Genomic DNA, 14373 nt, shown 5'->3' with positions numbered 1-14373 from the left:
TTCTGCTACTCAACCCAGCCCCTGAATTCTCTGTTTCCACGTAGGTATCTCCTTCTTCCTCTTTCATGTACCCATTTGCTCTTTCTCTTTAGGATTTCCATTATGCTTCTTCCGTCCTCCTAAGCAGCTGGGAATATGAATTCTGCTCCAACTAGCACAACATGTCAATTTGTCACTTTCCTTTAATTCTGACTATACTTGTCAGCTTCTCGTTGTGGCTCCCTGTGAGCCATTCACCAGGTGAGAACACCCCACTCCACATTCACCATACCCCTCAAATGAGCTCCCCACCTCACAAAGGCAAAGATGGAAGCTAGAGTCTCACAAGGATCACAGGCCAACCGCCGCAGCATCTCTTGGGCCTTATCCCCTCAGCCCTCCTGTCATCCCTCCAAGCACCAGCCATAACAAACTCCTGCTGGCCTTCAACCAGGCCTGCTCTGCCTCAGGACTTCTCCATCTGCTGTCACCTCTGCCTCACAAAGCTGTTCTCCACACCACACTCACTGCTGATTCCCTTGCCTCCTTCATGACCATGTTCAAATGGTACCTCAGTGGGGCCTCCCCATCGGCCTGTTTAAATATGCCCAAAGCCTTAGCACTTGCTTATTTTCTTCCCTGATTTTTTCCCACAGTACTTGTAAATCTTCAGACATGTATTTTTTTAATTTATCTATTTTCTGCTCCTTGAGGATAGAAACTTTGTTTTGTTTATTGCTGTATCCTTGGCATCTAGAACAGTGTCCGGCACTACTGAGGGCGTAGGGAGGCGAATGTGACTTAGGACTTCTGCTCTGAGCTCATTCACCATTGGACACCCTCTACCAGGAGACTCAAACCTTCAGGGCATTTCAATGAGGCACTCCTCTTTTCCAAAAGCTGTTTCCCTTCACTGGAATCTCTTAGGCCTGAGGGTGTGGAAGGGATGGGGAAAAGCATCAGTAGGAAGAGAAAAAGGCACAACTGAAAACAGTCTCCCTTGGCTCTTCACACAGGCTCTTCCACTCCAAGCTGTCAACCCTACCTCACAGACTAGAATCCAAGCACCTTCTCCCAAGGGGGTTGTCGCAGTTTTTAAGTTAGTTTCTCTTGGTTCTGTGGCATTTCCATTCCAAGAAGGGAGTCAGCAGGCTGGGCTAGTATACTTGTTTCCTACGGCTGCTGTAACAAATTACCACAAACTTAGTGGCTTAAACAACACAAAGTTATTATCTTACGGTTTTGGAGGTCCAAAGTCCAAAATTCTTCTCACTGAGCTAAATCAAGGTGTGGGCTGAGCTGTGTTCCTTGGTGGGGGCTCTAGGGACTTCTAGAGGCTTCCCACCTTCCCTGGCTCATGGCCAGTTGAGTCTTTCTCACACTTCACCACTCTGACTCTGCTTCTGCCCTCACATCTGACTCTCCTGTCTCCCTCTTTCATTTTTAAGGACCCTCATGATCATACTGGGCCTACCCAGATAATCTAGGATAATCTCCCCATCTCAAGATCCTTAATCACATCAGCAAAGTCCCTTCTGCCATGTAACCTAACATATTTACAGGTTCTGGGGATTAGGACATGGACTCTGGGGAGGGACATGATCATTATTCTGCCTACCATAGCTATTTTGTCATCTTCTCAAGAACTGGTGACCAGAGTTTCTTAAACTGAAGTCCATGGCTAGGCTTCAGGGTGTCTGTAAAACCCTTGAGATTATTGGCAAAATGTTGCGTCTTCCTGCATGTTTCTTGAGAGAGAGCTCAGAGCTTTCATAATTTTCAAAAGAGCTAAGAGCCCATTACTACAAAACAGTCACTGTCCAGGGCCTGACTGAGGGAAGAAAGCAAAGACCAACACTGTCCCCATTAACTACTGGAACACAGACACGATTCTCCCATCTTATACCATAAGAAAAATTCAGCACTTCTGTCCCCTTCTCAGAACATGCATTAACTTCACACCACACATGAACATCTCCTGAGACAGAGGTGCCTGGAGCCCCAGTTAAGGAGCAGAGTAATTCCCGCAGCAAATGACGAGGACAACAATGAGAAACAGGCCCCTGGGTAAGGAGTGGGATGGGATCAAACTATTACCTTTAAGTCATGCAAGACCCCATGCCTGAGCCCTCTTCTCTTCCATCAAAGCCTCTAGCTATAGGTGGAGAAAATAAATGCCCTTGACAGAGACCACCTCTTGGCAGAGCAGATCCTGGCCCAGATCCTGGCCTCTTCTCTTCTCCTTTCATTCTCAACAAGCAGAGGCTCACTGCCTTGTTCACACACCTGACAGCTTCCCCTGAGATGGCTGCCCAGCATGCTGCTTACCAAAAGCCAGGATTATAGACTCTGGATACATAATTGAAAATGTTTTCATCTGATTTAGAATTTTTTCTTTTTTTCTTAGATCAAAACATTTACTTTTCTGTGTTACAAAAACAAAAATAAATCTGAGGAGGTAATGAAATAAACATTTTTTAAGTGTCCCACCCTGGGTTCTCTGCTCTAGAATTTAGTAAACAGTTCAAGTTTAGGTTGCTTCAGCACTTCTGGATGCTATGATGTCTCCATCTTATAACCATGTTTCTCTAGTTCAGCTCGTAACTGATTGGAGAAGTCATCCTCTACATTGTCATCATCCCAATTATCCTCCCAGACATGTGCATCTTCATCTTCATCTAAACCAGCCCAGTCACAGCCGCCACTGCCATTGCAGCCTCCCAGGCCGGCTCTATCATAGAGACTAGAATTTTATTTTCTTAGTACAAGTAACTGCCTTAGGAAATAGTGTCTCCCTTACACCCATGTGCCCAGCTGCAGGGAGAAAAAGTCCACTTACTTTGACTGCAGGGTCTGCCTTGGCCACGTGCCATCTTCGTTTTGGGGCTCAATTACTAGCACCTGAGTGAAAGGGGAAACCATATTAGGAATGTGCAAACCATCTCACTGTTGACATGCTCAGAACCAAAAGATACCTGTCCACACACCCTGGGCAGAGCTGTCTGCTGGGGCATGGCTTGGGCCCTCCTACCTGACCCTGGTACAGCCCAGCATCCTGCACAGTGTTGTCTAGCTTGCTCAACTGCTCGTAGGTGTTGCTCATGTATTTGTTCCACAGCCGTGTCTCACGGTCCGCAGGGATGTTGAACAACTTCCGCATTTCCTTCTCAATGGTTGCTGGGGACAGGCAGAAACATCACTCAGGGCTTTCTCCAGAAGCAAGACCAGCAACAGCCATGGCAAGCTAATGCTCATCCTCCGTCCTTTTCAGATGGTCACTGGATGCTCTGGATCAAAACTTCTGACCGACCTTAGCCCCTTGGTGACTCCTAAGGCAAACATCTTCCATGGCATCCTCTTACACTCATACAACCAAAAATTGTCCCTATGCTTCCCATTCTTTAATGATGTGGGTCCCCATTTTTAGCACAGAAGCAACATAGAAAAGTCAGAAAACTTACCTTTGGAGGTAAGATAGATTTGGTTTCAAATGCTAGCTCTGCCGTTTTCTCACTGAGATTTCTGAATAAGTGACATTAATCTCTCTGAATCTGCATTTCTTCACCCTTCTTACCATATGTTAAGTGGGCAGAGACCATGCCCAGTGTTTTATACAATATGATTCCCAGGCTTAGCTGTCCACAAGAATGCCCTGGGGAGCAGGCTCCCAGGTCAGGACTGGTAACAACAACCCGAGATTATTTGGGTAACAAGTCTGAAGAGGGTGCCCCAGCTTCCCTCTCATTAGCCACAATGCCCTGCACTCTCACTGGATACCTGGAACTCCAGGCCAGCTACTCACCGATGGTGTCTGACTTGCTGAAATGGCAACTCAGCACATTGGTGGGGTCACTGTTCTCACAAAGCTTCAATTCCAGCAAATACACCTCCACCTTGCAGTGCTTGACAAACAGGCCATGCTCTACAACCTGTAAACAAGAGGCACGGGTGAAGGAGCAGTGGTTCCACACCAGGGCAGTCTTGGAAGCAACATGTCTCATCAGTGGCAAAAGGCACAATCCACATGATAATCAGTTTCCTTAAGTGATAGGGGGATCAGAAGTACAGATTTTTAAAGCCACTGGCATCTGTCCTAGTTTAAAAACCTTACTTCCACTCATTAGGACCAACCAAGAGCATCTGGATGGAACCAGAGCTGGCAACAACTGTGCACAACAGGAAAGTCATTGTTCATCTCTTAGAGGGTATCATGATGCTTCCCCTGCAGGGTCTGTGGAATTAAGAGGCCTAGAGAATACAGTTAAAGCCCTTGGCAGCACGCTCGCCACATGGCAGGACTGTGAGCAGGTGCCGACATCTGTGGGAGGCTGGCATGCCCCTAACCATTTGATACCTAACCCCTCTTGGAGTCCCAGGTTTCAAGGTGGAGAAAGAAGGTAGTTCTGGCCCTGAAGAGCAACTCTTAGAAGCTTGGCCTCAGGACTGCAGCCTTTTCCTACTCTGCTAAGAAGGGAAACTAAACACCAGGCAGAGTAAGAAATTTACCCAGTGCCTACGTATCAGCAGTCATGTGGACTCCTGTGATGTCCCCCTCCAGTGGGATAAGCAAACAACTGTGGGAATCAGGCTGGTGGTATTCTCACCAGTCCTGTCTACCAGAGAGGCTAACAATCTGGGTTTCTCTCCCAGGGCCTGCCTTCCAAGAGACTGTTCTCTTGGATATAAAACACCTGTTTTCCGAGGTACTCAACAGTGTGACCAGAGATTCTTAAGCACAGGGGGAGGGACTTCGCGGGTGGGGCAGTGGTTAAGAATCTGCCTGTCAATGCAGGGGACACAGGTTCAATCCCTGGTCCGGGAAGATCCCACATGCCGCAGAGCAACTAAGCCTGTACACCACAACTACTGAGCCCGCGAGCCACAACTACTGAAGCCCACACGCCTAGAGCATGTGTTCCACAACCAGAGAAGCCACTACAATGAGAAGCCCACGCACCTCAACGAAGAGTAGCCCCCACTCACCGCAACTAGAGAAAAGCCCACATGCAGCAATGAAGACCCAACACAGCCAAAAATAAACAAAAACACCAAACAAACAAAAAAGCACAGGGGGAAAAGCAATATCAGAAAGGTTAAGTTAAACAAGAAGCAGTACATTACTGTATATCCATATGACCCCAAGTGAACTTTCTCTCACAGAACCTTCCAGAATGTGCTCTCACTGCACCGCTGGACATATCCCAAGCCACTGGGCAGCTGTGATGTCTGGAGGCCTCCATTCAACTTCTTACATATGGCCAGTACCCCAGGAAACCAACACTAGTCAGTGTCAGGGAGCACTCACAGACACTGACCAGCAGGTGTAACAATTCATGTACTCACTTTTCTGACAATGGGCTGCTGGCCTTCTACACAGCCATACCAGTTTAGTAACTTATTCCAGGCCTCAGCTGGGACCAATACATAGTCCAATTCATCAATTAAATGTTCTTTCAAGGTCTGACTCTCAGGATCTGAAAAAGGAAAACAGCACATAGCTCACTGCTTTTCTCCCCAGAAATGTTTGTTTTACATGATTCTTATGTAATTTTCAGAAACATGAAAAGCATTTATAGGAAGAAGTACAAAATTCCAAAATTCTGTCACTGGCCATAACACAGAGCAGACCTGGAGTCTTTTTTTTTTTTTTTTTGGTGGTACGCGGGCCTCTCACTGTTGTGGCCTCTCCCATTGCGGAGCACAGGCTCCGGACGCGCAGGCTCAGCGCCCGTGGCTCACGGGCCCAGCCGCTCCGCGGCATGTGGGATCCTCCCGGACCAGGGCACAAACCCGCGGCCCCTGCATCGGCAGGTGGACTCTCAACCACTGCGCCACCAGGGAAGCCCCAGACCTGGAGTCTTTAGGCATGCTTTCTGAACATTTTATGAGGAACTTGTATTTCTTCCATAGTTGGAGGGAGAAGGAAAGAGAAAAGAGAAAAACTCCAATTTACACTTTCAAAGTGCTTCCAGATTCCACAATTAAAATTGTTTACTATGAATATTTAATGTAATATTCTGCTTAGTGAAACTGCATTAAGGTCAGATATCATCTTCCTTTGAAAGATTTACTAAGAAAGCAAAGAAACAAATCATTGAAGTTAAATTTATTTTACCAAGAGTCATTTAGCATTCTTAGTTTTCAACACTCCAAGTGAAAACTCAGCTGGACATCGGCCATGTGGAGGGAGAACACCTTTAACATGTTAAGCATCCATCTTACACCCCACACGGAGGCAACATGACTGTGAGTCAGAAAAAGACATCCATGGTCTGAAACATACTCTCTCAATGGAGGACCAAGGGACTGTATCAAGGGAAGACTAATCATCTCCCATCAAGGAAGCCTCCCTGCTAATAAGCCTGTGCCCATCTACACCCACTCCCGCAGTAGTGGAAGCCACTGTTCTCCAGACAAATGAAGCCATGAAGCCAGGGAAGCAAAAAGTACCCACAATGGTGCAACTCATCTGTAATTCAAGGCAGACAATGTTAAAAACAAAAACAAACAAAAAAACAACAAAACAAAACAAAAACCAAAAATGGCATGCACAAGGTGACCAGGGCTTCCTATCACCTCTCCCACCAGTTTACACCCTACCCCATGAGGTCTTCTGCCCTTCCTCAGGGTGAGTTTCAGATCTGATCCATCTCTGCCTTTTTCATTTCCAAGGAAAAAGGAAAGGAACTAAACAGGCTTGGAGAACAGGAATACCAAGGTGAGAAGGATGAACGGAAAAACAAAATGTGGTATATACACACAGTGGGATATCATTCAGCCTTTAAAAAAAAGAAATTCTGACATGCCGTTAACATGGATAAACCTTGTGGACTTTATGCTAAATGAAATAAGCCAGTCACAGAAAAACAAACACTGTATGATTCCACTTACATTAGGTACCTAGAATAGTCAGACTCAAGAGACAGAAAGTAGAATGGTGGTTGCCAGGGGCTTGGGGGGAAAGGAGATTGGAAATACTATTTAATGAGTATGGAGTTTCAGTTTTGTGAGAAAAAAGTTCTGGAGATGGGCTGTGCAACAATGTGAATATACTTTACACTACTGAACACTTAAAAATATGCAGATGGTAAATTTTATGTGTATTTTACCATAATTTAAAAGAAAAAAAAAAAGTGGCTCCTTCTCACTGATGAGCCAACCACATTCCACAGCAGCTCTGGCATGATTAATACTGACCGACCACCCCTTTTCTATTTAGCAACAGAAGGATGGCACAGGGCTAGTACTTATCAGTCTACTTGAAACAAGAGCTTCTGAAAAAAACTGACACCTGAACTCCAAGGTTTTCTCTGATTTGCAAATTAAAACTCATAAAGGTTATTCACTTGTCTTACTTGGAGACATACACCTTCATTTCTAACACTAAGCACTATGCAGATCTGGCCACGCAGCAGCCAGAAACCTTTAAATGTGGGAAAGGAACCGAGAGCTTTTAGCATCATCAACCCCAAGTACATCAATTCTTACAAGGCTTTCTCCTCTGGGGCTCAGTGACAATTTTCTCAAAATGTCATTCTTATGACACTATAGGGCAAACACAGGAACTTAACTGGAATTTTCAATGCAGTTCACTATTTTCACTTAAAACTGGATCAGTCCAAGGGCAGCATGCTAAAAATCACACATGAGTTTTACAAAAAGGATTTGGACTCTGCAAATTTCTCCAACAAAGGCAAATAAAGGCAAAAAAGGAGAGCACAGTTTGGTCTAAGCATTGGGACTCCAGATATACAGCAGGGACACAAATGGAAACAAGAGAGGGGTGCTCTGCAGACAACATTAGCAAGTTGCCCTTCCCCCTCCTTCCTACATGTTCAAGAGCCCCTTCTAGGTCATTCCCATGACCCTAGGCGGAAGGCAGCCAGACTGGGACTGGCAGGTGACTGGAGAGCCCAAGAACTAAGAGGGTGGCCCTCACTGGCCAGAGATAGACCATTCCCACACTGTCAATGTTCCAGGGTCTGAACAGAATGTACTTCTCACTTCCCAAGCAGACAACAAATGTTTTGAGCCTAAGCCAGGTGACATCAAATTGGAAGACCGCAGAAGGAATGCTTGTCCTTAGCTGAAGGTCAGGCAAAATTACTTCAGAGGGTCCCTCCAGCTCTAGCATTCTCATCACCAATACTATTAAAAGCCTTAAGAATTCTCCTTTTCAAAAAAAAAGAGGGAAAAGGACAAAATGCAAACACAATGCAATGATCCTTTGGGGTAACTTCATGGTATACTGCCACCATCTGACTTACATCAGTAAACAAAGCCTATGACATTACTGTCATTCAGACCTCCCCTAAAACAAGGTACATGCTGAAGCACTGATCATTTTTAAAAACACTCAGGTAGTGTTATGTACTTGAATCAAGCCTCAAAAGCCTCATGCACTGTCTGCCTTCCTTCTGCCCTGATTGTGGGCCCAGGCAACAGATCACCTCTATCATGGTTGCAAGGGAGTCTAAAGCCAGGCAGAACAAAGCCTAGGAAAGGCCAATTGCCATTTCTGTGCATCTAAAGGTGCAAGCCAAGCTCAGGTGTGTCATACATCACTTTTTCAGTCACTTCTTCCATTGGGAGCTGACTGTGATCATAACTCTACTAACCTTCCACCTCCCCTTACACTATTTCTATGACAAGCACGGCCATCACAGGAATGCTTGATGAATGTTGACAGGTCTACAATTTACTTCACTGCAAAGGTAATACAGAAAATTCTGGTTCCCAAATTTCAGATTCCAGATGCCGTTTCAAAATGATATCCTAGGGCTTCCCTGGTGACGCAGTGGTTGAGAGTCCGCCTGCCGATGCAGGGGACATGGGTTCGTGCCCCGGTCCGGGAAGATCCCACATGCCGCAGAGCGGCTGGGCCCGTGAGCCATGGCCGCTGAGCCTGCGGGTCCGGAGCCTGTGCTCCGCAACGGGAGAGGCCGTAACAGTGAGAGGCCCGCGTACCGCCAAAAAAAAAAAAAAGATATCCTATTTCTTTCCATTCAATACACTAATCTAAAATCTGAAATCTCTAGCAGAACTAATTTGAAAAAAAGAGAAAGAGACAGGCAGACAGAAATTTAAAATGCTAGCAGCACACTCTTACCAAGAGTAGTTAATTTAGGGAAAAAAAGCAGCTTAACTTCTCCATGAGGGTCTGCATAGACTTCTGCTATAGACACAAGTCAAGGACACTTGTTTCTATCCCCTCACAGTAGCAAAGTCAGGTTCAAGATATCCATGTTACAGATAAACATGACCTCAGGCCACTACCCAGGTGGACATTTCAGTTAGATAAGCAACAGGATACTGCACCTGAAAAGAGTCCGGAGTTATCTATCGGGCCAGGAAACAGATTATGTTCACCCACACTGTACATATCCCAGCTGTCGAAGCCCACATACTTCTTCCACTGCTTGAACCACCGGCTGTCAATAAGATACCTAGAGACAGACAAAAATTTACCATACCAGGCAAGCTGAGCTTGTAAGTTCCTGCAGCTGCTCCCTCAATTTTTGTATGGTCCTTCCACTTGGGGAGCAAGCAACCCCCACTGAAAAACACACTTTGAAGAGCAGGAGCTGGACCAGGCCCTCCATGGCACAGTGAGCCTGGCCCAAGGCAGGCATCCATTAAGTGAAATGATTGTTGAAAGAATCCATAAATGAAAGGAAGGAAACGACTGGCTTCAAAATCCTTGTTTAAAGAAATTCTTTCTATGGGGAAAACCTTGTTTGCTAATGACCATGTCATTAATTTCATAATGATCTTTGTAGAGGTCCTTGTCCAGGCAGACAGTTTGGATACAGTGCTTTGCTTGATATGAAGAGCAGTAAAACAATTTTCTTTCTAAAAATGAGGTAATAACATCACACACTTCAGTTTTCCTCTGAGGACCAAACAAGATATCAAAAAATGTGTTTGCGTGTGTACATATATATGTGTGTGTGTGTGTGTGTATATATACACACACACACACACATACATGTACACATATATACACGTACATATATACATATAATATTGTCTTGGTGTGTTTATCTTGTCAAAAAAGCATGAAGTTGATCTGGTTATATTTTAGAAGTATCACCATGCTGTTTTACAATTAAGACAGAAGGAGGGGAAAACCTCTGTAGGGGAACAAAGCACAACAATTATATTGGTGAGTCCTTCAAATTTTACAACCAACACACTTCAGAGATCAGGCAGCTTCCCCAAGGCCACAAGGATCCATAAGTATATCCAAATCTCTAAAATGCTCTTTCCCCTCCAAACACTTTTAATGTGTGATTTTAGTCTATGTGAAACTTCTCTGCTTCTGCTGAGTATTTTTCATGTGCCACCACTACTCAGGATATCATCTAAAAGTACTTCTACCTGCCCTGCCTTTCACAGCCTGGCTAGCTCAAGAACACTGTAAAGACTGAATTCTTCCTAATCTCAATGCTTCTCTTTCCTGCTCAATTCCTCTGTCACTATAAGGGGCATTATGACCACTACCATAGTTTCCTAAAGAGGGTTGATCAATCATATTCAATGCAAAGACAAGCCCCAGTTTTCTGCTCCCACACAATAATACCACCCAGGAATCTCTTCACTGGTGGAAGTCCTGTCCCTTCTACTAGACAATTTATTAAGAAAAACTTCCTGACTCAGACTTGCTCTTCTAAATCCTGGTCTTTTAATCCTCTTTTTAGCTAGGCTCTAGGCTACCTGCCTCTCCCACTCTGAAATGCTGCCGCCACAATTATTTTTGACATCTGCTACCAAAATAACCTGCGGCTCTCAGACATTTGTTCAGCCTCTGACCTTGACGTCCGTTCGGCAGTTTACAAGTATCTACTTCGGATCTACGCCTCAACCAACTGAAGGCAGGGGCGCCAAATATCGCTACCCTGGTTTTAACAGTAAGGAATCAGGGTCTGTGAGGTGTGGACGCCTTCGCCCAAAGTCACAAAGCGAGTCCTCAAAGGTAAAGACCTCTCCTCAACCTGAAGATCCCCGTGAGCGTTCCGCTTCTGTCCATCCCGTAGCCCTAGCCTCCGCCGGATCCGCCCCGTGGGGCTCCGAATGGACCGGGACGACCCTCAGCTCCACCCACGCTTTCCCAGGGGTAATCTAGGGCTCCCTCCCCCAGAGGGAGGGGCGAGGTTCAAGCCACTCTCTCAGGGTCACTAACATCGCCCCCGCCTGGCCCCTGCCCAAGCCGGGAAAGAGGGGCCAGACCTGAGCGTCCGAGCGCCGGCCCCTGACCCTGTGGGGCGGAAAGGCGGGCCCAGCGCTCACCACTGCGCCCCTCGTTGGAGCGTGGTCCTCATTAAGGCCCCGAGCTCGGATTTCTGGGTCTCCGCATCCGGTCGCTCACAACAGCCCCCGCCTTCCGCCATCTCGTCCGTGTCTCCGGCCCTACCGGCCCGGACATCCGCCTCGCGCACAGCGTGCTGTGGTCCGCGCCCACGCACGCACGCACGCACGCACACGCGTATGTGCGCGCGCCCAAGCCCCTCCCTTCGCCGCGGCCCGCAGCGCCTGCCAGCCTCTGTCTTTCCGACACCCACGACGCGCCGCCCCTCTCCCGCCAGTGCGCGGTGGAGCCGGGAGGGGGGCCGGAAGGGAGGCCGTGCGGAGATGAAGTCGGCGCTTCCTCCGCCTGGCAGGTCTCGCCGCCTGGTGGACGTCCGGCACCCCTTTCCCTGTCCAACCCGGTGATCTCAAAGAGTCAGACCGCAGGCCCCACGACCCTTCCGGCACCCCCTTCCGGCCAGCGGTGTTATCCTGGTCTTAAATAAACGCAGCGCCAGGTGCGAGAAGTCTTGGAACTAGATTTTCTTGTTTTCACTCCAGCCAGTCCACTTTCAGCAGAGACCTTAGGCAAGTCTTTAGCTGCCCAAACGTGGGCTCCAGGTCCCTGTACGGGAGACCCTACAGAGATTTTGGAGAGTGCCAGGTGCACCAGCGCTTTGGGACTGGGACTCGACGGTGTGGCCTAGTCATTAGCAATAGTGTCCGTCTGGACGCCAGAATCACCTGGCCCAGGCTGAATTCCACAAGCCCTCCACTGAGCTAGCTGCTTACTTTGTCAGGGAGGCAGGCAGCCGCAGAGGGGCCATAGCAACGGGGGTGGGAGGAGAGGACTAGGTGTATTCTCCACATTAGATGTCCAGGCTGCTGATTTGTTGCTACAGCAAGATATAGTGTCCTCAACACCGTATGTTTCCCACTCGACCTTGCATACAAAAAACACAGCCCTCCTGGAGGGGGAAGTACACCCAGAGCAAGGAGGAGACCAGGCAGCTGGCTTAGGTGAGTCTACCAGTTACCACCCTCAGAGAAAAATAAGACCCAGTACCTGCCTTTATACGATCTAATAGAGGAGAGGGGATCTTCCACAAATAGCCCCAGCGCCAAGAAGTGCGTGATAAGCACCGTTACAGGCTATGAACCAAAGACTAGACCCAGAGCTGTGAAAGGGAGCCTTTGACTTAAGTACCTTTTGAGTGTGATTTCTTTTTTTTTTTTTTTTGGTCTACGTTGGGTCTTCATTGCTGTGTGCAGGCATTCTCTAGTTGCGGAGAGCGGGGGCTACTCTTCGTTGAGGTGCACGGGCTTCTCATTGCGGTGGCTTCTCTTGTTGCAGAGCACAGGCTCTAGCCACGTGAGCTTCAGTAGTTGTGGCACACAGGCTCAGTAGCTGTGGCCCACGGACTTAGTTGCTCTGCGGCATGTGGGATCTTCCCGGACCAGAGCTCGAACCCATGTACCCTGCATTGGCAGGCTGATTCTTAACCACTGCGCCACCAGGGAAGTCCCAAGTGTGATCTTGAAGAAAGCATAGAAATGACGGTGCATGTTAAAGGAGAGGAGACTAGAGGGGTCAAAGAGAATTTCTGGAGCAAGCAAGAAAGGATTAAAGAGTGAAGATTAGGCCAGTTGAGCTGGGCACAGACTGAAAGGACCTGAGAGCTAAAGCTAGAAGGGAGGCCGGAGGGACCATATGTCCTGCCTTAAATGACGCACAGATATTGTAGGAGGTTGAAGAGCAGAGAGAAATAGCTGAGGGTGCTTTATGCCTACAGTGGTGCAGCCCAGAGACCTACTAGGAACCTTTGGAAAGGTGCCTATGAGGCAGGAGAAGAGAAACAGATGAGCCATGTTCAGTGTTGGGGGTGGAAGAGAGAGCTGGCCTGGTGAAGCTGTGGTAGGTCATTTGAACAGATTTACTATTTTTATGTTGGGTTTTGGCTAATTGAAATTAATTTGCACTCCTAGGACATCTATCACACACCATCTGGTAACAGAGGCCTTTTGGCAGTTGGGTAGATAGCAGGGGAAAGTAATTTGGAATTAAAACTGCCTTGAATAACCACATAGCAGTTAATCCCCTGCAGATAAGAGTTACCATCACGTGATAATTCTACATCTGGGGAGCCAACCCTGACACCCCAAGTGCCCTCCTGTGAAAGTTCTTTGAAATTGTTAAAAATGTTATCAAATGAGAAACACTGCCTTTAGTCCTATTTATGGAAGAAGAAAGTTGGGTTACTGACATGACTTCAGAACCTACATTACAATGTCTGCTTGCCTCTTCTTTTTTTAGCAGTTTCTCCTATACCATTTATGGCATGGGTCAGAGTCTTAAGGAAGTAGGACAGGTTGTCAGCACCACTAGAAAGAGGGACAAAACCTAATTATAAAAATGAAAACTTTGGAAAATCTTTTTAAGCCTGGATCTCTTCAGTGCTATTAAATAGCTGTAAAAATAGTACACTAATTATGGGTAGTCCCTAAAAATTTATATTAAAATTATCAAGTGCCAGTAGTTAAAATGCAAGGAATAATGTGAAACTTCATAATCAGATCGCCATTATTTCCAGTTTTAAAACTTTCTTAGTGAGTTTGATTATATGTTAAAAACTGAGAACTAGAAACAATGAACATCTGCCTGTGTGTTCCTGGTGTTGTGAGAGTGACCCACGGATTTGGGAGGAAAGGAGTTGAGTGATTCAACTCAGGAGACACCCTGGCCCCAGGACTGTGTTCTCTGTTGGGCCATTTCCCCTAGGGAGAGGTATGGGCCTAGTAGGCCCCTCTCTTGGCCCTGCAACCAAACCCCAGAACTGAACAACTCACCTGTTGCCAAGGGAGCTTGGAGCACAACAGGAAGGAAAGCAGGAAGAGAGCTGGAAGCGACAGGTCTGGCTGATTGGTTACATACTACGATCTTGGACTGTGATGATCTATCTAATTGAGGGTCTGTAATGTCTGGCTGTGTGAACTTTAAGTTTTATTTGGTTCCAAATCATAAAGTTCTTGCCTTGGCTGGTACTATGGCTTGCTCTAAACCTACCTGGAGTTGGCCCTCCCCAGTCACCCTTGGTCCACACTTGGCCG

At 46.9% G+C, this 14373-nt stretch overlaps 2 protein-coding genes across 17 annotated transcripts in view; both read right to left on the bottom strand.

The window, feature by feature from the left end:
* Positions 1–11428, bottom strand: part of USP4 (ubiquitin specific peptidase 4) — a 49355-nt gene extending 37927 nt beyond the window's left edge. For 10 of the 16 annotated variants that reach the window (XM_004283938.4, XM_033413145.2, XM_004283939.4 and 7 more), the window contains exons 1-6: positions 11269–11428; positions 9298–9425; positions 5323–5453; positions 3782–3908; positions 3011–3156; positions 2819–2880 (exon numbers count right to left, since the gene is read on the bottom strand). In XM_004283938.4, coding sequence (XP_004283986.1) covers positions 2819–2880; positions 3011–3156; positions 3782–3908; positions 5323–5453; positions 9298–9425; positions 11269–11369 — 695 coding nt within the window. In that variant the 5' untranslated portion in view covers positions 11370–11428. The other 6 variants (XM_033413158.2, XM_033413156.2, XM_033413157.2 and 3 more) reach the window with 4 other exon arrangements.
* LOC117198154 (SEM1 26S proteasome subunit) lies at positions 2383–2727 on the bottom strand (the record flags this gene model as incomplete). Its single annotated transcript, XM_033413159.2, has 1 exon — positions 2383–2727. A coding segment is annotated over one exon (192 nt), but the record flags the coding sequence as incomplete, so codon positions are not given.
* Positions 11429–14373: the final 2945 nt, after the last annotated feature.

Source organism: Orcinus orca, chromosome 10, assembly GCF_937001465.1.
Source record: "Orcinus orca chromosome 10, mOrcOrc1.1, whole genome shotgun sequence".
NCBI lineage: Eukaryota > Metazoa > Chordata > Mammalia > Artiodactyla > Delphinidae > Orcinus > Orcinus orca.
This window is presented reverse-complemented; position numbering and strand designations above follow the sequence as displayed.